General features: G+C 40.7%; 1 protein-coding gene across 5 annotated transcripts in view; it reads right to left on the minus strand.

Annotated features, from left to right (window-relative positions):
* OSBPL11 (oxysterol binding protein like 11) overlaps positions 1 to 15,411 on the minus strand; it is a 106,094-nt gene extending 90,683 nt beyond the window's left edge. For 2 of the 5 annotated variants that reach the window (XM_036904998.2, XM_036904992.2), the window contains exon 1: positions 14,532 to 15,411. In XM_036904998.2, the coding sequence (XP_036760893.1) occupies positions 14,532 to 14,683 (152 nt within the window). In that variant the 5' untranslated portion in view covers positions 14,684 to 15,411. Of the gene's footprint in view, positions 1 to 8,875; positions 9,189 to 14,174; positions 14,504 to 14,531 lie in introns of those variants that run through there. The other 3 variants (XM_036905007.2, XM_036905027.2, XM_036905017.2) reach the window with 3 other exon arrangements.
* Between the last annotated feature and the right edge of the window lie 11,155 nt (positions 15,412 to 26,566).

Genomic DNA, 26,566 nt, shown 5'->3' on the forward strand with positions numbered 1-26,566 from the left:
CTCTTCCCCTTCTGTCACTTACCTCGGATTCCTTCTATCTCAACAAAGAAAGTCCATTACCTTAGACAGAAAACAGCTCCTCTCTGACCTGCCCATCCCCAAAAACCAAGACAGAAATCCTTTCCTTTCTAGGCCTGGCTGGGTATTTTACAGCGTGGATCCCTAACTTCTCCCTGTTGGCAAGACCCCTATACGACCTCAGCAAGGGCCCCCCTGAAGAACCATTATCCTCCTCACCCTGACACTCCTTCATTAAGCTCCGTCAAGCCCTTGTGGAAGCCCCAGCTCTCCATCTTCCTGATTTGTCAAAGCCCTTCTCATTATACATTCATGAGAGGTCCAGTCAAGCTCTAGGAGTCCTAGGCCAACAATATGGCCCATCCTTTGCCCCAGTAGCTTATCTTTCCAAGCAATTAGACCCCACAGTTCGGGGATGGGCCCCCTGCCTACGGGCATTAGCCGCTGGACAGCTCTTGCAGAAGGAAGTTCATAAACTGACTTTCCGGGCGCCCCTTACCATTCTATCCCCACATCACCTAAAGGATCTCTTAACCTACAAAAGTTTACAGACTCTCCCTCCCTCCAGACTCCTGACCTTACTGTCCTCTTTCCTCCAAAATCCAGACATTCCTTTCCTCCCCTGCCAGCCCCTGAATCCGGCCACTCTTCTTCCTCTACCCTACTCTCCTCATACTCCCTCGCATGATTGCCTGGAAGCCCTTCACAACTTCCTTCCGTGCCACTCCATGATCTCCGAAGGAGCCCTCTCACACTCCGACCTCATCTGGTTTACTGATGAGTCCTCCTTTAAACATGAGGGCACCCATTACGCAGGATACGCAGTAGTCTCCCTTGAAGACGTCATCGAGGCATGAGCCCTACCCCCCGGTACAACCAATCAACAGGCCGAACTCATTGCAGCCACCAGAGCTTGCACTCTGGCCCGGGACATGTCTCTCAAATTGTACACTGACTCCAAATATGTATTCCACATTCTCTTGTTTCACGCAGCAGTATGGAAAGAATGAGGCCTCCTCACCACAAAAGGAAATTCCATCACTAATTCAGCCTTAATTACTAAACTTCTAGAGGCTTCACAACTCCCACACCGACTGGGCACAGTCCACTGTAAATCACATCAAAAGGATGACTCCCCCATTACAAGAGGTAACAACAAAGCTGACAGAGTAGCCTGGTTGATTGCCCTATCAGAAGAAGCACCAGACAGAGATCCGTCTGCCCTTGCAGTTTTAGCCTTATCACAAGACACCCTCTGTTCCCAGGACAAAGAGCCCTCTTCTGCTTCTTACACGATCTGTTCCATCCTAGCCCCCAATCCTTGATCCATTTTTTACAATCCTTTTTTTTCTCTCTCTCCTGAAGACAAAACCCTACTTAACCAAATCACCCGCAGGTGCACCATCTGCCAACGCACTAACCCTAATACCCCCCTCAAGGCCCTACCCTTCCCGGCTCATCAAGCAAGGAGTAATGTCCCCGCCGCAGATTGGCAAATAGACTTCACTAACATGCCCCCCATACGGCGTACCAGATACCTACTCGTGTTAGTAGATACATTTTCAGGATGGGTTGAAGCTTTCCCCACCACTAACAAACGAGCGTCTGCGTCTGCGGTTGCCTCTATCCTCCTCACCCAGATCTTTCCTAGGTTCGGGATGCCCACTTCCCTCCAATCAGATAACGGCCCTGAGTTCACTGCCCAAATCATTCAGAACCTCTCCAAGTCACTCTCACTCCCCTGGCATCTACACTGTCCTTATCGACCACAGGCTTTGGGAAAGGTAGAAAGAGCCAATAGGACTCTAAAAGACATCCTGACCAAACTATCTCTAGAACTACACCTTGACTGGGTTCGCTTACTTCCCTTAGCTCTACTCTGCATTCAGGCCCTCCCAAAGAAACCTTCCTTCTTGTCACCCTTTGAGATCATGTATGGCCACCCAATTCTACCCCCAGGGCTCCCTTCCCACAAAGGACCAATTCCTCCCAATATGGCCCTTCCGCTACTCTCTCTCCTCCGCACCAAATTGTGGAAATATCAGGATTGGCTCCTTCCTGATCCATCCACCTCCCAAAACCCTCCTGTCTTACAGCCTGGCCAACTAGTGTTTTATAAGCCGCCAGAGGATCGGCCCTCTCTCACCCCAAAATGGGAAGGTCCACACCCAGTTATTCTCTGCACCCCCTCGGCCACCAAGCTCTCACTGCCTGATAACTCTGTCACCCCTTGGATTCATATCTCCAGGTTGAAACCAAACACCCAGGACCCACCTTCTCTGGACACCCAAGACCCATCAGTCACAACCCAGAGTCCTTCGGATACAGCCCAAGACGCTGTCTACTCTACCACGCTTCGTCCCTCTGATCCCTTGAAACTCCGCATCTCCCGTTCACCCCCTTTGCCATACATACCCGAATCATGACTTTTTCCTCCTTTACTGCTCTCTCGCTTTTTTTCCTCATTCCTATTGTCTTCCCCGCCACCCCAGCCTCCTTTGTATGGCGATTCAAAGTCAGACAGACTTACACACAGCATCAAACAAAAATTACTGCCCTCATTGCCACATCAGACTGCCCTCTGAAAGGCTGCTCTGAGCCTTTATACCTCCACTTTCCTTCCTCCACCAAAGTGTTCACTAGCAGCTACCTTTATTCTCCCTACCTCTGCTTCCTCTATGACCAAAAACAAGCCTATTGCAGGCAATGGCCAGACACCTACGGGGGATGTCCCTACTGGTCTTGCGCCATTCACTACATGGGTAACTCCCAGTACCCACAGTATTACTCCTCCAACTGTTTCATAAAATATCCCAACAGCTCATTCTCCTTATCAATCCCAGATCCCTGGGACTCTTGATGGGCCGCCGGAGTCACAGCCTCAGTTTACTACGGGGGGTCCTCAACCCCCCACGGTACCCTTTATATCTCTTCGAGAGTATGTTCCCTCTCATTCCCAGATCTCTCAAGTTGCATCAGATATCGGACATTTCGAAAAAGTCATTATCCAAACTCTTGACGGCGCCTCTTCATCTTCTTATCCCCGCCCCTCTTCCAATTCCTCCTACTCTTGGTCACAGCTTATTCAGGACACCACCATCTTTCTCAACCACACCCTTAACACCGCCAATTGCTTCTTGTGCGCATCACTACAGCGCCCACTGCTAGCTGCCGTGCCCCTTAACATTTCCAATTACTCCTTTCACGCAGAAGGACAACCCTTCCGTCCCCTGGCAGACATACCTCTGTGGGAACCAGAATACGCAAACAATCTCACCATCCACCACTGTGTAGGCCCAACCCCTCCCCCCCTCCAGTGCACTTCACTGTTTATCTACACCCCTACCTCTGGCTCTAAGACTTTTACGCAACCGGAACACTTCTTTTGGTGTAATGGCAGTCTTTTCAACTCACTGCCTCCCAACTCCAGCACACCCTGCATTCTCGTCACCCTAATCCCACAGCTTACACTTTACAGCATGGCAGAAGTCCTTGAGCTCCAACCTCCCTTGCCCTTGCGCACAAGAAGGGCTGCTTTCCTTCCCATTATAGTCAGTATTTCCCTAGCCACCTCAGCCATTGGGGCAGGATTTTCAGGGGGAGCCTTGGGTCACTCTCTATGGGCAATTAGAGATCTCAAAGCCAAACTTGAGGGAGCCCTGACATCCACTGCCGATTTCCTGGCCTCTCTCCAAAGACAGGTCACTTCGCTAGCTAAGGTCACTCTTCAAAACTGGCGGGCTTTAGATCTGCTTACAGCCGAAAAGGGCGGCACCTGCGTCTTCCTTTGAGAAGAGTGCTGCTATTACATCAACAAATCCGGCATTGTAGAAACTGACATTACCAAACTCACCGACCTTGCCTCCAGCCTCCACTCTACTTCCAATTCCAACCCATTCTCTTCAATACTAACAAACCCCTTCCTTACCTGGCTTTGGCCCATTGCAGGCCCTATAATAATCATTCTCCTCGCCTGTCTCTTCTTGCCTTGTATAATAAAGTTTATCAAATCCCAAGTCGGTAAAATCTCTAATCAAACTTTCAACCAGCTTTTACTCAGGAACTACCAGCTTTTAGCCACAGAAGATCCCTCACCCTCACGTAACCTCCTCACCACACGCTGAGATGGACCCCTCTCTCCGCTGGAAACTGTTCCTGGAAACAATGGCCGCAGACGCCTGGCTTCTGGCACCCGTATCCTCTTGGCACCATTAGAATCAACAAGTCCTCGACCTATGGTTACAGGGAACCTTCATTGATTTCCAACCTGAAGAAGTCCACATCTACTCGTCCTTACTGTGGGGAGTCCTATCAACCCTTTCCCCCCAATCCTCAAGCCCTCACTCCCTTCTCCGCTCCCGTTCAGCAGGAAGCAGTCAGAGAAAAAGCAACGTCCACAACCCCATAGAGGAGAAAGGGGGGAATGAAGGGCCCCCACCCATAAGATGGCAAACTTCCTGCTTCTCTTCCGGGTCCTCGGTTCCCGCCGGCGCCACCTGAAGCCCAATCACCCCTCGCCCCCCTAATCCCAGCACCTAGCCAATAGCCACCAGCCCTGTAGAAGTGACACCTCAATCAGCTCATGCCCCTTCCTATATAACCCAGCACCTTTCCCTAATAAAGCGGAATTCTCCGGTGAATTGCTGCTGTGTGTCGCTCCTTCCTTTCATAAAGAATCTTCCCAATTGCTGTCTTAAATTGATTCACTATTTACCATGATAGCAAAACAGGATAAAATCCCACTCAAAATTTTATGTAAAACCTCACTCATAAGAGAGGCAAATTAAAACTCTACTGAAACACCATTTTTCAACCTATCAAACCTTTAGATTTCTGCCAATCTAATAACACATTACACTGATAAGGCTCATGGGAAATACACATTCAGTCATTGGCACTGTACACCCCAATGCAGAGAAATTTGACAATAAAAATCAAAATTACAAATTGACTCAGTAATTCCACCCCTGGGTACTCTTCCCACAGATATATTCATATGCTTACAAGATGACATATGTACTACAGTTTATCACTGCAGCAAAATTTTGGAAAAAAATCAAATGTTTATTAACAACGAACTTCTTAAAGGTAGAGAACTGTGGACAGTGGACCCTTGAACAGTGTGGGCGTTAGGGGTGCAGAACCCTGCTCAGTTCAAAATCCACAAATAACTTCTGACTCACCCAAAACTTAACTACTATTGACCAGAAACCTTACCAACAACTTAAATATTTCTTTAACACATATTTTGTATGTTATATATATTCTATACTGTATTATTACAAGAAGGTAGGCAAGGGAAAAGAAAATTTTTTTTCAAATTGTTGAAAGTCTCCAGTGAACCCCTGCAGTTCAAACCCATGTTGTTGAAGAGTGAACTATATATAGTGCTATGGAATGAACTGTGTCTCCCCAAAATTCATTTGTTTAAGTCCTAACCCTCAGTGTGATAGTATTTGGAGATGAGGCCTTTGTGAGAGAATTAGGTATAAATGTGGTCACGATGCTCAGGGACCTTAAGACGGAATGAGTGCCCTTATAGACAAGACATCAGAGTGCTCCCTCTCCCTTCTCCTTTCTCCCTCTTTCCCTCGTCTTGAGGACACAGCAAGGCCCCCATCCGCAAGCCTGGAGGAGAGCCCTCACCACAATCTGACGATGCTGGCTCCCTGATCTCAGACTTCCAGCCTCCAGAATTGTGAGAAAATAAATTTCTGTTGTTTAAGCCACCCAGTGTACAGTATTTTGTTATGCAGACTAAACTAATACATGTAGTATGAAAACATCTGTAGTAAAATTAAGGGAGAGCCAAATATATGTTATACTTGCTTAATTATTTTTTAAGAATCTCTGGAAGCACACACAAAAAGTCAAGAATATTAGCTCTCTATTTTTAAGTGGAAAGAGACCTGAGCAGGTACAGGATGGGGTAGAAGTAAGATTTCATTGTATACCTTCTAATATTTTTTTGGATCAAGTGAACATATTACCTATTTGAAAAAATTTAACTAAAAATACTTTTCATTTATGCTAGTTATAAATGTGTGGAAACATCTACAAATTTGAAGAAGCTATTCTTTATAGAACTGAGGACACCGGCTCAGGCAGCACATTAAAAAGGCCTTTGTCTAGGATAGGAAACCTGTTCCAGAAGCAACACTTGGTGGCATTTCATCTCACCATTTCCAACATTCTCTTTCCATCCCTTTCTTTCCTCCCTGCCTCCCTCCTATCTGTCTTTATCTCTTTGCTATGTCCTTGTTTTCCCTCTTGTTCCTTCTCTTTTTCTTCCCCTACTGTCCTTCTGACTTGAGTTTCTAGTTGCAGCCAGTAGAACCATGACTTCAGTTTATCTCCTCCAGGGACCTTCCAGTCAACCTCAAGAACAGCAGTGGAAGTTAGCTATAGCGGCAGCCAAAACTCAAGTACAGGGAGATACACAGTGGGAAATCGTGCTTTGATACAATACCTAATAAAAAAAGAAAATCCTTTCTTTCACCAGCAAACTAAATTGCTATGAAAATTGTCCTAAAACCCTGGTTAATGCCGAAACACTAATATGACTATTTGATCCGGCAATTCAGTTTTTAAGTTAAATTTGAATAAGTCTGGACACAAATCATTAAGCAAAATCAGTACAGGGGAGGACTCTTAGCTAGGGAAGATGTTCCCTCAAAGAAAAGGAAAAAGATCTTCCCTTGATTCAGGTTAGTATAAATTACATCAAGAATACTCTCCATTATTTTCAAAAGCAAAACAGAAGAACTTAAAAAGCCATAATTTCCTGCAAGTCTATTTGATGAACAATCGTGATTTATTTAAATCTGGGACCTAAATTATATGATGTATTTAAAAGGACTAAAAAGACTAATTTGCATGTTCTAACATTAACCTGTTTGTACAGTTTTGATACAGTGTAACTTCTATGGAAAATAGGAACTCAAATGGACTGTGTTAAGACCTGTAAAGCAAACATATAAGGAAATTTAAGAAATCAGAGTTTACCAATAATAAACCAAATCTTGTTCCTCAAAGCTTGGCACAGCTCTCACTCGATTTTCAGAACAATATTTTATAGTTTCCAGTTACACACCTACAAATTTGTCTTTCCCTTGTTTTTACCTAGCACCTATAGCATATTTCAGGTAAGGAAAACAAAAACTAGGGTAAGAAAAATACATTCAACTTTCCTTTAACCCCTACAGATTAAAAAAGCAATCATTCATGACTTTTTCTTCAAATCAACCTCAAAAAGAAGTGGTAAAACCTCAGAGACAGTAAACATTAGGTCATATCTAGGCAAATTTTCTTTTCCCATTTGCAAATAGGTACTTTTCCTTGTAACTGAGTACTGAGAGTGAAAAACACCAGGTCCAACCATAAAAATTATTTCTACACTATACATTTGTAGACGTATACCCATTTACTGAAATGCACAACTATCTGCTAATGAAGAAAAGAGGTCTGCTTGTTTGTTAATGGTGGTTAGCCACCACAGAGCCCAAACAAGAAAAAGCAGGACCATCATGTGGTCAAACCCTAGTTTGTTTTTCAGTTCCTCCTCTGGGTAGTTCCCTTTTATTCTAATAAACAAGTGGCAGATTTGCAGATTTGTAAATTTTTCTGAAAGCTGGCATGAAGAATATAAAAATAAAAATGGAAAATCATATTTTATAAACTCTGAACATTTACTATGAAAAAGGGAAGAAAGACCCAGAATTAAGAAATCTATTTTCCTTTTAAATGATGAGCACATCATATGAGTATAAATTACTCTGGGAAGAAGGAAATTTAAAGCTAATCTAATAAATTTACTTCTCAGATTTGGTTTTAAAAAGGTCACCATGACATATTTTGCAAATGCTGAAGCTCTTCCCTTTTCTGATTGATTTCCAATATCCTCTCAGAATAAGTCTTGGGGTCCCTACTTTCATTGTTCTGAGTATACACATTAATTTGGAATTAACTAACTGAACTTCACACATATAGAGGCTCAAAATATTTGCTGTAGGAGTTTAGAACACTAGCAAATGATGAAACCACCATGTCCTAAACTAATTATTTATCAACAATTACTCATTTCTTTAGAGAGCTTATCTACTTTTAATACCTCTATATAAATTACTACCTAGGAATAAAAGTTCCTCCACTTACTAGCTATGTAACCTTGGCCAACTCATTTTGACTTCTGTTTTCTTCAACTGTAAAATGGGAATAACAATGCCCTATCTTCCTCCAAAAGCTGTTGTGAGGATTAAATGTGATAATAGTAGTGAAAACATTCTGTATGACATGAAGCCAATTATCTACATTTCTAATGCCCAGTATCTCTAAGATTCCGCTAGATAGGCCACATAACATTCTGGCAACTTAAGCTCAACATATCCAAAACCAAGGGTCCCATTTTACTCCCCAAACCTGTTTCTCCTGTAGACTTTTCAGTTTCAAATCTGTGTAACAGACGTCAATTTTTACTTCCTTCCCTTACTACCACCCTCCACCCAGTCAGTCAATCTTCCACTAACGGTTTCCTCCTTTTCCAGCCTAATCACACCTTCCCTTGATTATCTCATGTCTAGGTCATTGCCCTGATCTCCTGTTGCTCCTCTTATTTCCCAACAATCAAATTCAGTTCCAAACTCTTGGCTTTGGAAACAAATTTCCAAATGCTTAGTTGTCAAATCTATCTCAACAGTAGATGACAATCCAGAGTCCGTTTATATTAACATCTGTAACAGGCACCTTCTTGTATGGATCCCAAAGATCCCCACCTGGCAGAATTCACACCCTTGTGGGGGCTGAACCTCCTGACTTGCTTCTAATGAATACTGAAAAGTGATGTGACTTCTTCACTTACATGCTTAGGTTACAAAAGACTGTGACTTCCATCCTGCTGGCACTCTCTTGCCTTCTCACTTCCTCACTCTGATGAAACAAGTTGCCAAGTAGTAAGATGCACTGTGGAGAGGGCCATGCAGCCAAGGACCAAAAGAGGCCACCACAGTCAGTTCATGAGGAACTGAGGTCTTTGTCCAACAGGCCAAAAGAACTGAATTGTGCCAAGAGCCACATGAGTGAACCAGGAAGTGGGTCCTTCCCAGTTGAGCCTCAAGATGACTGCAGCCTGTGAAACACCCAGAGCCAGAGGCCCCAGCTAAGCTGCACAGACTTCTGACCAAAAGAGCCTGGGAGATAAAAATGTTGCTGTTTCAATACACTAAATTTTGGGGAAATTTGTAACACAGTATCTTACAATTTCAAGATAAATTTCAGGTAGACTAAAAAATTAAATTAAAAAAAATCACTTAAAAGCTACATGAAAACAAGCATTAAAAAATTACTTTCCATAATTCAAAGGGAAAGCAAAATGAGTTTTGACTTACAAAAGTTTCCTATAAGCCTGAAAAAATGTAATAAGTACCAGACTAGAAAAATCTTTGCAGCAAGTACAGCAAAGAATTTTACCATATGAAATTAAAACATGTTGCATGCAATTATATATGTATAAAATAAAGAATTAATATAAATTTCTCTAAAACTGTAATGAAGGAATCAGTAAGAGTGCCTCAAGGGAGAGAAACTGGGGTAGCTGGGACAATTACATAAGGTAAACATTTTGCTGTATATACACCTCTTTTACCTATTAACAAAATATTTTTAAAGTAATACTGGTATTAAAAATATTAATATGTAACATTTAAAAAATAGACATCAACAATTTAGTAAGAGTCGCAGGCAGTTTGTGAGGAAGACGCAGGCATAAGGGACTGAGGTGTGAAACTATTTGAAACGATAGGAGAACTATTTGAAATGATATGTTATCCTATTTTAAAAGCAAAGCTGATTGTTCATTTTTGTCACCCTTGACACTTTGATATGCTTCTCTGTGAACATATTGGCTATGCTTGGGATTTCAGTAGGAAAGAATTATTAAAAAATTATGTATAAATTCCAGAGCCCACTCAAGGATCTGAGAGCCCTGTGTTCACTTTATACTTGTTAGTTTGTGTAAGTAAATGCAGTAATAAAGTTTGAGTCTTTGAAAAAAAAAATAAATAAACATCAAGTATATTAACAAAACTTTAAGAGAAAATATTAATAGAAAAATGAATAAAACATAAACATCTTCCACAAAAGGAAAAAAATATAATTAATCATAAAGAAAAATTAACTCAAAATGGATCAGACCTAAATGTAAGTGCTAAAATATAAAACTCCTAGACAAAAGCATATGCACAAATCTTTGTAACCTGGGACTCAGCAATAGTTTCTTACATGTGACACCAAGTATAAGGAAAAATATAAGTATACTGGGCTTCATGGAAATTAAAACCTTTTCTGCTATAAACAGTATCATTCAGAAAATGAAAAGACACCACAAAATGGGAAAAATATTTGCAAATCATGTATGTGATAAGGGAATTGTACCCAGCATACATGAACTCAACAACTCAATAATAAGAAAAAGATAAATAACTCAGTTTAAAAATGGGCAAAGGATCTGAACAGACATTCTCCAAAAAAGATATACCAATGACCAGTGCATACATTAAAAGGTGCTCAACATTATTAGTCTCATCAAGGAAATGCAATTCAAAACCACAATGAGACCATTTCACACATACTGGGATAGCTAAAATAAATAAGACAGAAAATAGCAAGTGTTGATGTGGATGTGAAGGAATTAAAAGCCTAACACACTGCTGGTGAGAATATAATGGTGCAGCCACTCTGAAAAATAGCCTGACAGTTACTCACTAAGTTAAACATAGTTTCCATATGACCCAGCAATTCCATTCCTAGATATATAAATCTAAGAGAAATGAAAACATATGTCCACATAAAACTTGAACACAAATGTTCAAAGTAGTATTATTCACAATAGCCACCAAATGGAAGCAACCCAAGTGTCTATCAACTGATGAACAGCTAAGCAAAATGTAGTATAGTCATATAATAGAATATTATTCAGCCATAAAAAGGAATGAAGTAATGATACATGCTACAACATCTATGAATCCTAAAAGCATTATGCTAATTAATTTTCTGAGTCTGCAACATTTAAAGCCCAGGGTCTGAACCACAGGGTCTTTACTAAATTTCAACCACTCCATAAGATAACTTGAAATCTCCATTTTAAAAATGGGATAGTAGCAAATTACAAGTAAGCAGTTGGATATATGGCTTTCCAGTTCCAGAAAGAGCTGAGGTCATGGAATAGAATGAGATAATAGAAACATGTAGCTTAAAAAGAGAAGATGATGGAGTATCATACCAGCTTTTAAAGGAAAAGACCAGCCAAAGAAATAGAAAGGGTCAGTTTGAGAAATGAAAAACAAACCAAGAGAAAGTAGTTATCAAAAAAGTCAAGAAAACAATTATAACAGATACACTTAAGAGAAATAGACTGGAATAGGAGTCTAAAAAACAATCATCATTTTTCTCTCATAACTGTGGTGAGGACAGAGCCAATTGTCAGGAGTTGAGCAATAAATGAGAGTTAAGGAAATAGAGGCAGTTTAGAATCAACTGCTTTTTAAGAGGAAAGGATTAAGTTGGTTTTCTACTACTGTAGTTGTTTTAGAAACTTTGTCTAGAGACTTTAAGCCTCAAGGGAAGAAGCCAGGGAAGGGGGAACACAGGACAATGGAGAAAACTACTTAATCAATATCCTAGACGACAAAGGGATAATTCAGATTGAGAGCTAAGTTGAAAAATTAGCCTTGGACAAGCCTCATTAAAACAAAACTATGTCAGTATGTAAATACAGTAATGCATTATTTACTTGCATCCTTGGGGAAGAGTTCCACATAACCAAATTTTCCAGAGACTTGAGCTTTTAAAAAGATTATTTTATTTTAGCTATTTTCTTTTAAATTGCTCACCACTGTATAATACAGTTCTCTGCCTCCTTAAACAGAATATACTTTCCTGGATGACTTAAAGTCATTGTGAGTGATCACTGTACTAGGAAGTAATATAGCTGAGTCTGCATGTTATTTTTTTAAATCTTTGACTGTCCTACATTGTCAGTTGCCATTTCCTCTGTACATTTCCCAATAACCTTTTTCATTTGTGCTACAAATAGAGTCATTTGAAAATTATATAACCATTAAATAGGATCCTAAGGGATAACACGATTCTGAATCAAAGTACAGGAGTAAAGTGCATGGCATTATGACAATTCTCCCCAGTGTTAAGAAACCTGTCTCACTTTTCAATTCAATTGAGACTGGGTTTCAAAGAGTTGAGGATGTCAGCAAACTGACCTCTGTCTACATGGATTACTTTATCTTGCTTCCTTAAATCAGATCAACATACCCCTGCCAAGTAATTTGTAATTTTATGTGGTTAAACTTTTTATTGAAATATAGCTTACAAACAACATAATATTGATTTCAGATGAACAATTTAGTGATTATGTGGTTAATCTTAAACCACACACAGAAAAGCATCATGCTGATTCCAAAGGTGAGGCTAGATATCTCACAGCAGCTAAAATATACTCTCCTGTCCTACAGGCATTTACCAATGAAGTTATAATCTTCTATATTTTGTTTCTGTATGCTAATAGTCATGCATATTTCACATATAAAGATAATCTAATCCCTTTCAAATTTCACAGTAATTTCACAACTACAAATAGCACAAGGGCTAAAAAGGACTAGAGTCAGGAACACAGGCAGCAGTTAACCAAAATTTAAGAATTCATTCCTTTAGTTCAAATACCACAATAGATAACAATTTCATTTATTCTTAAGATTCTGGATGATCCAGCAATTCCACATTTGGGTACTTATCCAAAGGAAACAAAAATATAAACTCAGATAGATATATACACCGCTATGTTCACTGCAGCATTATTTATAAGAGCTCTAAGACATAGAAACAACCTAAGTGTCCACTGATAGATGAATGAAGATGTGGCACACACACACACACACACACACACACACACACATACACACACGGAATATTATTCAGTCATTAAAAAGGTGAAAATCTTGTCATTTGTGACAATATGGATGGACCTTGAGGGCATTATATTAAGTGAAATAAATAAGTCGGACAGAGAAAGACAAATACTCTTACATGTGGAATCTAAAAAACAACCAACCAAACTCTTAGATACAGAGAACAGACTGGTGGCTGCCAGAGCTGGAGAATGGGGAAGTGGGGGATGAAATGGATGAAGGTGGTCAAAAGGTACAAACGTCCAGTTATAACATAAGTCCTGGGGATGTAATGTATGGCATGGTGTATAGTTAATAATACTGCATTGTATTTTTGAAAGTTGCTAAGAGAGTAGATCTTAAACTTTACCACAATAAAAAAAAAATTGCAACTACAACTATATATGGTGTTGGATGTGCACTACACTTACTGCAGTGACCATTTTGTAATGCATACAAATATGAAATCATCATTGTTCACACCTGAACATAATATAGCTGACACTTGAAAGGGTTTGACTTGCACAGCTTCACTGACATGTGGAGTTTTTTAATAAATATCTTGGAAAATTTTTGGAGATTTGTGACAATTTGAAAAAAAAACATTTTCTTTTCTCTAGCTTACTTTACTGTAAGAATACAGTACATAACACATATATAAAATATGCATTAATCAACTGTTTATGTTACTGATAAGGCTTCCGGTCAATGGTAGGCTATTAGTAGTTAAGTTTTTAGGAAGTCAAAAGGTATAGGCAGAATTTTCAACTGCATGGGGGTCAGGACCCTGCACTGTTCAAGGGTTAACTGTATAATGTCATGTCCAATATACTGCAATTAAAAAAAAAATCTGGTTATATATCCCCTTACATATTACGTACCAAAAACAAAACTACCTTTGCTTCTCCAGATCTCCCTGTTCCTTAAGCTTTTCATTCATATTAGTGAAAATTAACGAATGTACACTTTCGCATCTAGACAGAGCGGGAGGGAGTGGCCTGATCAACTCAAACCGAAACATCTCCAGGCTCACTGGTTTAGAGTATGAGAGGCGCCAGCATCTGTACCTTTTTGCCCTTGTATTCAAATGATTTATGTACATCTCCCCTTCTAAGTTACAAAAACCATGAGGGCAAAAATCTTTCCTCAATTATTCCATTCAATCCCTGACAAATACGTTTTAAGCACCTACTATCTGCTAACCTGTGGACACAGGTGAGTTAGTCCTCCCCCGCACAGTCAAGCAGAAGCTGACTTTGTAAACAAGTCATAACACAGGCAAAAACAGAAGTGAGGTACAGAATCAAATCAGAGGAAGGTTAACTCCAGGGCTGTACAGGAAGTTCAGGGATACATTTACGTAGTCTGAAAAAGCCTTTCGACCTGTTGAATGGACGAATGAATGAAATCTTGCTAAAGAATATGAGATCCCAGGTCCAAATGAGATGTATTAGCTGCTTCTGGAAGCCAGTGGGTAACATGCTACCTTTCAACAATGCCGGACCGCAGAGTCCGGCGTACTCACCGCCGCAGGAAATCACCCTGGAGAAGGGGTCATACCTGTACTGCCAGCCTTTTGCACCGCCACCGCGGCTGCTGCTGTTCTTGTTCGGGGCCACCGCTGTGGCCAGGCCCTCCAGTTTCCCTTCGCTCTCCAAGACTTTCATTGCTGACACTGGTTCACCCCCCTGCATCTTAATTCCAAAGTCCATTTGCCCTTCTCAGTCGGGAGAGCACAACTCTGTAATTTTGTAAGTGCCAATTTTTAAGATTAGATCTGAAGGTTATTCCAGTTGCTAAATCAGAAGGCAGCTGGAGTGGGAACCATCAAGTGGTCCAGGGAAGGAATGCAAGCATTCCCACTGAAGGAAAACTTTTAAGAGGAGAGGGGTAGCGCTGAGGACAGATATCCTTTAAATATCTATCTCCTTCTCGGCAAAAGCAAGGACGGAAAAATCACCCAGCCAGGGGACTTGCCGGCATTGTCAGAGGAGAAGCAGAAGCAGCGCTGGGAGGTCGCGGGCTCCAGCCAGGAGGGCTCCCGAAGGACGGAGTACCACGGCCCGGCAGCCGCGGCCTGACCTCTGGGCGCTCGGCCCGAGCCACCGCGCTCCCTCTTCTCCAGCGAGTCCTCGGGGGCACGGTCCCGTCCAGCCCGCTCGGCGGGACCCGCCGCAGCCCCCGAAACAGAGCTACGGCGCCCGCGCGCAGCCCGGGAGGAGGGTGAGCAAAGGAGGCCGCCGGGGGCGGGACGCCGGCTCCCAGGGCCGCCTCTCCTCCGGCCAGCGGCGAGCCGCTCGGGGCGACTTTCTCCAACGCCCGCGGCCCTGGGCCCTCAACGGGGTTCCCAGGGCAGGCAAGTCCCTGTCTCTCTCTCCAGCCCCAAACGTGAATGCCACAGCTGCGGCCACCGCCCCACCCACAGCCCCGCGGCGGTCACCCACCCGCCCGCTCCCTCCCCTCCTTCCCTTCCGGAGTAGCATGAGCTCATTTCCCCCAGAGGAGACGCACCTGGCGCCATCTTGGGGCAGGGCACGCGGCCCTGAAGGGGGCGGGGCTTGGGGTAGCGGGAATGTGGCTGCCGACCCGGAAAAAAGGGAAGGGGGCGGGGTAGAAGAGGGAGGCGGGATGTGTGACAGCCCGGGAGGCAGAAACAAAGGCGTGGTCGGAGGTTCGTACCAGCCTCCCTGACCAAGTCATGTGCTCCCATCTGAAGGCCCATTCCAGGAATTTTAGGAAAAAAGCTTAGAAATAATGTCATTACTCTACAAAATTACAAAACAAAAAGCACCTTTATATTTTTGCGAACAATGAATGACAATGGATAAGGCAAATCAATGTTACAAATGAACCAAACTTGCGGAAATCAGAGCTCTCAGAATCAAAGTTAGGTATTATTTCTGACCCTAGACAACTCTTTCACCCTCTTTAGACCTGTTTTTGAGTCTGTAAAATAAGAGTGGTTGACTAGGTGACTTCCAAGATCCGTTGTAATTATGAATTCTAGTTTCTAACAACATGGCCTGTGAATTGAATGTATACCATATGAAAAACACTATGGCAGATGCAAAGAAGTATTACTCAAAGTAAAAAGGGTAAAGTTGTAAAATAAATATGGAATACAGATAATTAAGTGTATGAGGAAACTAAAGGGATGATACAGAACCTACTTTAGAAGAATAGTTGAGGAAAGTAATCTAGGAGTAGAGGACATTTGAAGTGAGAGATGAGAAAGATGAGGAAGCTAAGGGAAAAGCAAGCTTTATTTATTCTGGAAAATGAGAGACCTGGAAGACTGGAGCATGGTGTGGAAGAAAGAGAGAGTGGTATGACACGAAAGGAAAGAGACAGGCAGAGAAATTTAGATTTTATTATAAGTGCAATGGAAAGTCATTGAAAGTTTTGATCAGAGGAGGATTGTGATCTGTTCTATGTTTTTAAAAGATCTCTCTAGTCTTTTCAATAAATGGTGCTCAGACACCTGGACATCTAATCCACATGCAAAAGAGTAAAATTGGACTCCTACCTCACACTGTTGTGCCCAAAGTTGCAAATCCCAGAAGATAACCAAGGAGCCAACACCGATACAAAAGCAAAGAGCCTTTATTCGAGCTAGCTCGAGCTCAATCTCTCATCTGCACCAGTGCAGTAGCAAGATGCCAGAAAAAGAGAGCATTTTCCCCAGAACAAAGGTTTTATGGGTTTCCAGGGCGGTTTGGGGGGGTAATGGCCGTGGCCCTGGCTGATTGGCTGGGCCTGGGGGTAGTTGCGGGGATGGGGGGGGTGGGATGAGTCGTGGCTTTGGTCAATTGGCAGGGTCTAGGGGTGGTGGGTGTACTTCTTGCTGACTGGAGGGGAGAGAGACCAAGCTCCAATTGGGTGAAATAGGATCCGGGTCTCAATTGGCTAAAATAGAATCTGGGAGCTTGCCCTTTCAACACCACACACAAAAATTAACTAGAAATGGAACAAACATGTAAATAGAAGAGCCAAAACAAAACTCTTAAAAACACAGGAGTCAATAAGCATAACCTGGGGTTAGACAAATCTTTCTTGAATACATTCAAAGTGTAAGTTACAAAAGAAAAAATAGATTGGACTTCACTAAAATTAAAAATTTATGTGCTGCAAACAATACCATCAGGAAAGTAAAAAGATAATCCATAGAATGGGAGAAATATTTGCAAACCACATATCTAATAAGGAACCTATATCCAGAATATGTAAAGAGCTCTTACAAGTCATTAATAAAAATATAAATAACCAAATTTTAAAATGGGCAAAGGAGCTAACAAGACATTTCTCCAAAGCAGATATACTAAAAATCAATAAGTACATCAAGAGATTCTCAACATCGTTATTCAATCAAGGAAACACAGATCAAAAACCACCATGAAATAGCACTTCACACCCATCAGGATGGCTAGAATCAAAAGGATAAATGTGGATGGTGTGTGGGAGCTCATGGGGAAGACAGTGTAGCTCAGAGAAGACAGGTGGTGACTCTGTGGCATCTTACTACACTGATGGGCAGTGACTGCAATGGGGTATGGGGGAGAATTCAATAATAAGGGTATATGTAATAACTACATTGTTTTTCTTGTGAAACCTTCATAAGAGTGTATATCAATGATACCCTAATAAAAAAAAAAGATAGATGTGGAGAAATTGGAACCCTCATACACTACTGGTAGAAATGTAAACTGTAGCATATCCATACAGGGGAATATTATTTGGCCATAAAAAGGATGGATTGCTGATACACTAGACAACAAAGACAGACTTTGAAAGCATTATGCTAAGTGAAAGAAGCAAGACACAAAAAAGCACATATTGTATGATTCCATTTATATGAAATGTCCAGAATAGGCAAACCTATAGACCCAGAAAGTAAATTAATGGTGGCCAGGGCTGAAAAAAAGAAGGAACGGGGAATGACTGCTAATGGGTATGGGATTTTTCAAGGGGCAATTAAAATATTGTACAGTTAGGTAGTGGTGATGGTTGCATCATCTTGTGGATATACTAAGACCCACTTAATTGAATTATTTAAATGGGTGAATTTATGGTAGGTGAATTATACCAAAATGAAGTTATTTTTTAAAAACCAGATTCTCTAGCCATTATATAGAGAACTGATTTAACTGGGAGAAGAAGAGGAAACAGGGAGACTAGTTAGGAAGCTATTATAGGAAACGAAGTGAGAAACGATAATGACTTGGACTAGGGTGATGGCAATGAGGCTAGAGAGAAGTAAATGAACCCAAACTGTATGGTGGGGGAAGGGGTGGCTACAGCACTGCAAAGACTGGATTTGCCATAGTACAGTAATATTCTTACAGGCTTCTCCACTTCCAATCTGTTCTATACATGTCACAGATCACAACTCTGATGGTGCTCCTTTGAAACTCAGAACCCTCCAAAAACCTTTCATTATTTATGGGATAAATTCCAAATTCCTCTCTCCAATCAAAAAACGGTATGAGAGATGTTAAAAGAGATAAAGGATTTAAAGTTATACTTTTATAGTCCAATACTGGGTGAGCTAAAGAGCTCTGTCTAATCAATGACCAGCCAGCTGTGGAAGTAAACCACACTACTCCATGATCATCTAGACTCCAAGCAAGGAAAAGAAGACTTTTGAGTGTATGCCATCATTGGAGCGATGGCAGGAGTGAAGGAGGAACATGGCAAACCAAGGACACGGGACACATGGAGTTTGGGAGAGGCTTCAGCTTTAGAAATCCAGAAACTATTTCATCTTTTCTCCTAGTAATGATAACACTTGGGGACTGGCTCATGCTAACTCAATACACAGCAAACTGATGTGTAGCAACTGGAAAGACAAGTGCTAATTAATAATGAGAAATAAAGTCCGGAGTATTCAAGTTTGAGTGTCAGCACTTTCCGTGCATGACACTCAACAAGATAAGCTAAATTATTACCAGAAGATTACATCATGCTAATGGAATCAGAGCCAGAAAAGCTGACTGGTAAATGTTTTATTTTAATTTTTTTTTAGCAAAAACTTTTTTGTTGTACAATAGGGTCTGAGTCTGATTTTTTCATTCAATGTGGAAGGAGAAAGGAGGGCATATGATTTGAACAAGGAAGGTACATAAATGTACTTCTTTGAAAAATGTACATCTCTGTGAGGAGTTTAAGGTACATTCCCCAGCATTCTGGCTGGATAATAGATCAGTGCATCCTTCCATATGGAAAGAGGCTGCATAGCATAGTGGTGAGGAAGATGGGCTTGCGTCAGACTGCCAATAATAGGATACTGAATTGCACTGCATGTGACCTTGGGCAAGTTACCTAAGCTCTTTGTATCTGTTTCTTTACCTGTAAAACGGGAGTAACAGTAATATCTCTGCTATAGATTGAATTGTGTCCCTCTAAAATTCATATGTTGAAGCCCTAATCTCCAGGGTGATGGCATTTGGAGATGGGAACTTTGGGGATAATTAGGTTTAGTTGAAGCTGGGGACCCAATTGATGGAAGTAGTGCCCTTATAAGAAAAGACATCAGAGCGAGCTCTTCCCCTGCTCCCTTTCTGCTCCCCTGCCAGGTCAAGACTCAGGGAGAAGGAGGCCATTTACAAGCCAGGAAAAGAATTCTCACCAGAAATCAACCATGCTGGCACCTTGATTTGGGTTTCTAGTCTCCAAAAAGTGAGATAATAAACTTCTGTCCCTTAAGCCCCCCAGTCTGTTGTATCTGTGATGGCAGCCAGAGCTAAGACAATCTCCCTTTTGAGTGGTTGTCATCATTAAATGAAATAACACGTGTAAAGCACTTAAATCCATGTCTGACACATGACATGGTAAATGCTTAGCAACTGTTAGCCATTGTTATTAGAAGGATACAGTTTACCTGACAAGTAAAATGAATGGTTGTACTCGGTGAGGGTATCCTTCCCTTGACGGCTCTGAAGACCCTCTAACCAGCATATTTCTGAAGACATCCAACATATTTCTGTGAGAGAATGCTGCCAACTTTGTCTCCATGAAATGGAGTTTTCCAGAGGTATCCTGATCAAAGAGACCTGTCAGTGTATGTGAATGTAGAGTCCTAAGAACATTACCTGGAATCACCAGCTAGTGGGTGTCAGTGTGAAAATACAGGAGCATAGGGTGACCCCTGCTTCAGCGCCACCACGGAGACTTCCCTGAGCACTCACTCTCTCCAGAGCAGCAGCAGCTCCCCATTACTCTTGATCCCTTTACCTTGTCTTATTGTTTTCACAGTGCCTGACATTTCAGGCTTTGCTGTGCACGTCCTGTCTCCTCACTAGAATGTAGGCTGCATGAAGAGTCAATTCTTTTTTCCCCACTCTGTATTCTGGGTACTTGAACATTGCCTGATTTGCATTTGTTGAATGAGTGAATTAACTTCCTGCAGTGGTTAACAGCATGAACTCTGGCATTTGCCCCCAAATCTTGGCTCTGCCACTTAATTGTGCTTGATCTTGGGCAACTTACTTACCTTGGTGACCCTCAACTTTCTCATCTGTAAAGTGGAAAAAGGATGAAATAAGAAAATACATAGAAAAGTGCTCAGCACAGTGCCTGGCATCTAGTCAGTGCTGAACACAGGCTGGCTATTTTCATTTTCTCTTTCTACCCCTGACTTGCAGAGGAGGGATGGGTGGTTTATTTCCCTGAAGCACGAGTGATCTGCTTTCTCTATGATCCTGCAGCTATGGCAGCTGGAATGAAGAGAGATGACAGGCCACCAAGAGACAGGGACAGGATAGCGGGGAATAGTACAGATCCAATGAGAGCCACTGTGAGAATAAGGCTGTGGGCCCACAATTTCTTCTTTTTTTTTTTTTAAAGGGAAGGAAGAAGGAAATGGAAGACAGAAATTCTGAGAAGACAAAATGTTCATATTATTCACAGTAGATGTTATTACTATTTTGATGAAACAGTTTCAATTGTCAGGAGCCCCCTCCCGCTGGCCTCCAGTGGGCTTCAGCTAAAGGGCTCCTAGAGAGCAAGCACTTCACTGGTAACACTCCCCTGCCGAGCTCAAAGTTTGCTGTAGGAGTAAAAGCAATAGGCTCCCTCAGTGCTTTTGTTTGAGAGAAAGAGGGAAAGGTGGGGAAGAGAGAACGGAGAGGCTGCTGTGCTCAGATTTTTATGAAATGACATTTTTTTCTCCCATTGTTTTCTTCTCCCAACCAACATCTCTCCCCTGAATGCGTATTGAACCTAAGAGTTTTTCACTGAAATACCCAATAGTCAGTAAAATTAGCTCTGAAAACTGTGTTACACAATGAGAACACACGTTCCTTCAGTGTGACATGTTCTTCTTCTCTGTCCTTAGACTCTTGGCTAGCGTGGGTAGTGTTTGGCTGACGTCCATATAAATGGAGAATGAACTGGAGTCACATGACCTTTCCACCATCAATCCAAACATCTCCCCTGAAAATGTTTTTCCCCCACCACGCCCAGGGAAAGGAAAGGAGGAAAAGTGAACTAATGCTTTCTCATGCAATCACCTGGGTAACAGTTCTAGAGGTACTCATGTGGGTCAGCATGTGAATTTATTATTCTCATCAAATGAGTCAGCTGATGAGAAAACATTGATTTACTTGACAGGATGTATGCCCACATCTCTTTTGAAAAAAAACTTCCTATCACACAAAAAAACACTAGGGTGACACTTTTCAATTTTGGTCTCATACAATATTGCAGGATATTAAATCACTATTACTGGATGTAAATGCTTTCTTTGCTGTGATTAGATATAATTGAAAAATACTAATGCTTTTTTGAAATTAGACTAGTTCGTTTTTTGCAGAAATTCTTGGAGGATATACTATTTAATTTAATTTATTTTTATTTTTATTTTGATATCATTAATATACAATTACATGAGCAACATTGTCATTACTAGATTCCCCCCATTATCAAGTCCCCACCACATACCCCATTACAGTCACTGCCCAGTGTAGTAAGATGCTATAGAATCACTCCTTGTCTTCTCTGTGCTATACTACCTTCCCCAAGGCAACCCTGCTACATTATGTGTGCTGATCATAATGCCCCCTTTTCCCCTTATCCCTCCCTTCCTGCCCATCCTCCCCAGTTCCTTTCCCTATGGTAACTGTTAGTCCATTCTTGGGTTCTGTGAGTCTGCTGCTGTTTTGTTCCTTCAGTTTTTGCTTTGTTCTTATACTCCACAGATGAGTGAAATCACTTGATACTTGTCTTTTTCTACTGGGCTTTTTTCACTCTAGCTCCATCCATGTTGTTGCAAATGGTAGGATTTGTTTTCTTCTTATGGCTGAATAATATTCCATTGTGCATATATACCACATCTTCTTTATCCATTCATCTACTGATAGATACTTAAGTTGCTTCCATTTCTTGGCTATTGTAAATAGTGCTGCGATAAACATAGGGGTGTATCTGTCTTTTTCAAACTGGGCTCCTGCATTCTTAGGGTAAATTCCTAGAAGTAGAATTCCTGGGTCAAATGTTATGTCTATTTTTAGTTTTTTGAGGAACCTCCATACTGCTTTCCACAATGGTTGAACTAATTTACATTCCCACCAGCAGTGTAGGAGGGTACCCTTTTCTCCACAACCTCACCACCATTTGTTGTTGTTTGTCTTTCAGATGGAGGCCATCCTAAATGGTGTGAGGTGATATCTCATTGTGGTTTTAATTTGCATTTCTCTGATGATTAACGATGTGGAGCATCTTTTCATGTGCCTGTTGGCCATCTGAATTTCTTCTTTGGAGAAGTGTCTGTTCAGATTCTCTGCCCACTTTTTAATTGGAATATTTGCTTTTGTTTCATGAAGTGCCTGAGCTCATTGAATGTCAACCCTTTATCAGATATGTCATTTATTAATATGGTCTCCCATACTGTAGGATGCCTTTTTTACTGATGGTGTCCTTTGCTGTACAGCAGCTTTTCAGTTTGATATTGTCCCACTTGTTCATTTTTGCTTTTGTTTCCCTTGCCCATGGAGATATGCTCATGAAGAGGTTGTTCATGTTTCTATTCAAGAGAGTTTTGCCTGTTTTTCTTCTAAGAGTTTTATGGCTTCATGACTTATATTCAGGTCTTTCATCCATTTTGAGTTTACTTCTGTGTATGGGGTTAGACAATAATCCAGTTTTATTCTCTAGCAGGCAGCTTTCCAGTTTTGCCAACACCAGCTATTGAAGAGGCTGTCATTTCCCCATTGTATATCCATGGCTCCTTTATCGTATACTAATTGACCATATATGCTTGGGTTAATATCTGGATTCTCTGTTCTGTTCCACTGGTCTGTGGGTCTGTTCTTGTGCCAGTACCAAATTGTCTTGAATACTGTGGCTTTGTAGTAGAGCTTGAAGTTGAGAAGCAAGATTCCCCCCTGCTTTATTCTTCCTTCTCAGGATTGTTTTGGCTACTTAGGGTCTTTTATGCTTCCATATGAATTTTAGAACTATTTGTTCCAGTTTGTTGAAGAATGCTGTCAGTATTTTGATAGGCATTGCATTGAATCTTTAGGAAGGTTGCTTTAGGCAGGATGGCCATTTTGGCAATATTAATTCTTCCTACCCAAGAGCATGGGATGAGTTTCCATTTATTAGTGTCCTCTTTAATTTCTCTTAAGAGTGTCTTGTAGTTTTCAGGGTATAGGTCTTTCACTTCCTTGGTTAGGTTTATTCTGAGGTATTTTATTCTTTTAGATGCAATTGTGAATGGAATTTTTGCCTGATTTCTCTTACTGCTAGTTCATCATTAGTGTATAGGGATGCAACAGATTTTCTGTGTATTCATTTTGTATCCTGCAACTTTGATGAATTCAGATATTAGTTCTAGTAGTTTTGGAGTGGAGACGTTAGGGTTTTTATGTAAAATATCATGTAATCTGCAGACAGTGACAGTTTGGCTTCTTCCTTACCAATCTGGATGCCTTGTATTTCTTTGTGTTATCTGATTGCCGTGGCTAGGACCTCCAGAACCATGTTGAATAGAAGTGGAGAGAATGGGTATCCTCATCTTGTTTCTGATCTTAAAGGAAAAGCTTTCATCTTCTCGCTGTTCAGTATGATGTTGGTTGTAGGTTTGTCATATATGGCCTTTATTATGTTGAGGTACTTGCCCTCTATACCCATTTTGTTGAGAGTTTTTATCATGAATGGATGTTGAATATTGGTGAGTGCTTTTTTAGCATCTATGGAGATGATCATGTGACTTTTGTCCTTCTTCTTGTTGATGTGGTGGATCATGTTGATGGATTTTCGAATGTTGTACCATCCATGCATCCCTGGGATGAATCCCATTTGATCATGATAGATAATCTTTTTGATGTATTTTTGAATTCGGTTTGCTAATATTTTGTTGAGTATTTTTGCATCTATGTTCATCAAGGATATTGGTCTATAGTTTCTTTTTTTGTGGTATCTTTGCCTGGATTTGGTATTAGAGTGATGCTGGCAATGTAGAATGAGTTTGGAAGTATACCCTCCTCTTCTATTTTTTCAAAAACTTTAAGGAGAATGAGTGTTATGTCTTCTCTAAATGTCTGATAAAATTCAGTGGTGAATCCATCTGGTCCGGCAGTTTTGTTCTTGGGTAGTTTTTTGATTACTGATTCAATTTTGTTGCTGGTAACTGGTCTGTTTAGATTTTCTGTTTCTTCCTGGGTCAGTCTTGGAAGGTTGTATTTTTCTAGAAAGTTGTTCATTTCTTCTAGGTTATCCAGTTTGTTTGCGTATAGATTTTCATAGTATTCTCTAATAATTCTTTGTATTTCTGTGGTGTCCGTTGTGATTTTTCCTTTCTCATTTCTCATTCTGTTTATGTGTGTAGATTCTCTTTTTTTCTTAATAAGTCTGGCTAGGGGTTTACCTATTTTGTTTATTTTCTCAAAGAACCAATTCTTGGTTTCACTGATTTTTTCTATTATTTTATTCTTCTCAATTCCATTTATTTCTTCTCTGATCTTTATTGTGTCCCTCCTTCTACTGACTTTGGGCCTCATTTGTTCTTCTTTTCCCAGTTTCAATAATTGTGAATTTAGACTATTCATTTGGGATTGTTCTTCCTTCTTTAAATAGGCCTGGATTGCTATATACTTTCCTCTTAGAACTGCCTTCATTGTATCCCACAGAAGTTGGGGCATTGTGCTGTTGTTTTCATTTATCTCCATATATTGCTTGATCTCAGTTTTCATTTGGTCATTGATCCATTGATTATTTAGGACCATTGTTGTTAAGCCTCCATGTGTTTCTGAGGCTTTTTGGTTTTTTGTACAAATTATTTCTAGTTTTATACCTTTATGGTATGAGAGGTTGGTTGGTAGAATTTCCATCTTTTTAAATTTACTGAGGCTCTTTTTTGTGGCCTAGTATATGATCTATTCTTGAAAACGTTCCATGTGCACTTGAGAAGAATGTGTATCCTGCTGCTTTTGGGTGTAGAGTTCTGTAGATGTCTGTTAGGTCCATCTGTTCTAATGTGTTGCTCAGTGCCTCTGTGTCCTTACTTATTTTCTGTCTGGTTGATCTGTCCTTTGGAATGAGTGATGTGTTGAAGTCTCCTAAAATGAATGCATTGCATTCTATTTCCTCCTTTACTTCTGTTAGTAATTGTTTCACATATGTCAGTGTTCCTGTGTTGGGTGCATAGATATTTATAATGGTTATATCCTCTTGTTGGACTCACCCCTTTATCATTATGTTATGTCCTTTTTTGTCTCTTGTTACTTTCTTTGTTTTGAAGTCTATTTTGTCTGACACAAGTACTGCAACACCTGCTTTTTTCTATCTATTGTTTGCATGAAATATCTTTTTCCATCTCTTCACTTTTAGTCTGTGTATGTCTTTGGGTTTTAAGTGAGTCTCTTGTAGGTAACATATAGATAGGTCTTGCTTTTTTATCCATTCTCTCACTCTGTGTCTTCTGATTGGTGCATTCAGTCCATTTACATTTAGGGTGATTATGGATAGATATGTACTTATTGCCATTGCAGACTTTGGATTCATGGTTACCAAAGGTTCAAGGGAAGCTTCTTTACTATCTAACTGTCTCACTTAACTCACTTATTATGCTATTATAAACACAGGGTGATGATTCTTTATTTCTCTCTCTTCTTTTTCTTCCTCCTCCACTCTTTATATGTTAGGTGTTTTATTCTGTACTCTTTGTGTTTCCCTTAACTGATTTTGTGGATAGCTGACTTTATTTTGCATTTAATTAGTATTTGGGTGGTCTACTTTCTTTGCTGTTGTTTTATTTTCTCTGCTGACAGCTATTGAGCCTTAGGCATACTTTCATCTAGAGCAGTCCATTTAAAATACACTGTAGAGATGGTTTGTGGGAGGTAAATTCCCTCAACTTTTGCTTATCTGGAAATTGCTTAATCCCTCCTTCAAATGTAAATGATAATCGTGCTGGATACAGTATTCTTGGTTCAAGGCCCTTCTGTTTCATTGCACTGAATATATCATGTCATTCCCTTTTGGCCTATAAGGTTTCTGCTGAGAAGTCTGATGATAGTCTGATGGGTTTTCCTTTGTAGGTGATCTTTTTTCTGTCTCTGACTGCTTTTAATAATCTGTCCTTATCTTTGATCTTTGCC

This window comes from Manis pentadactyla, chromosome 1 (genome assembly GCF_030020395.1).
Source record: "Manis pentadactyla isolate mManPen7 chromosome 1, mManPen7.hap1, whole genome shotgun sequence".
Classification (NCBI taxonomy): Eukaryota; Metazoa; Chordata; class Mammalia; order Pholidota; family Manidae; genus Manis; species Manis pentadactyla.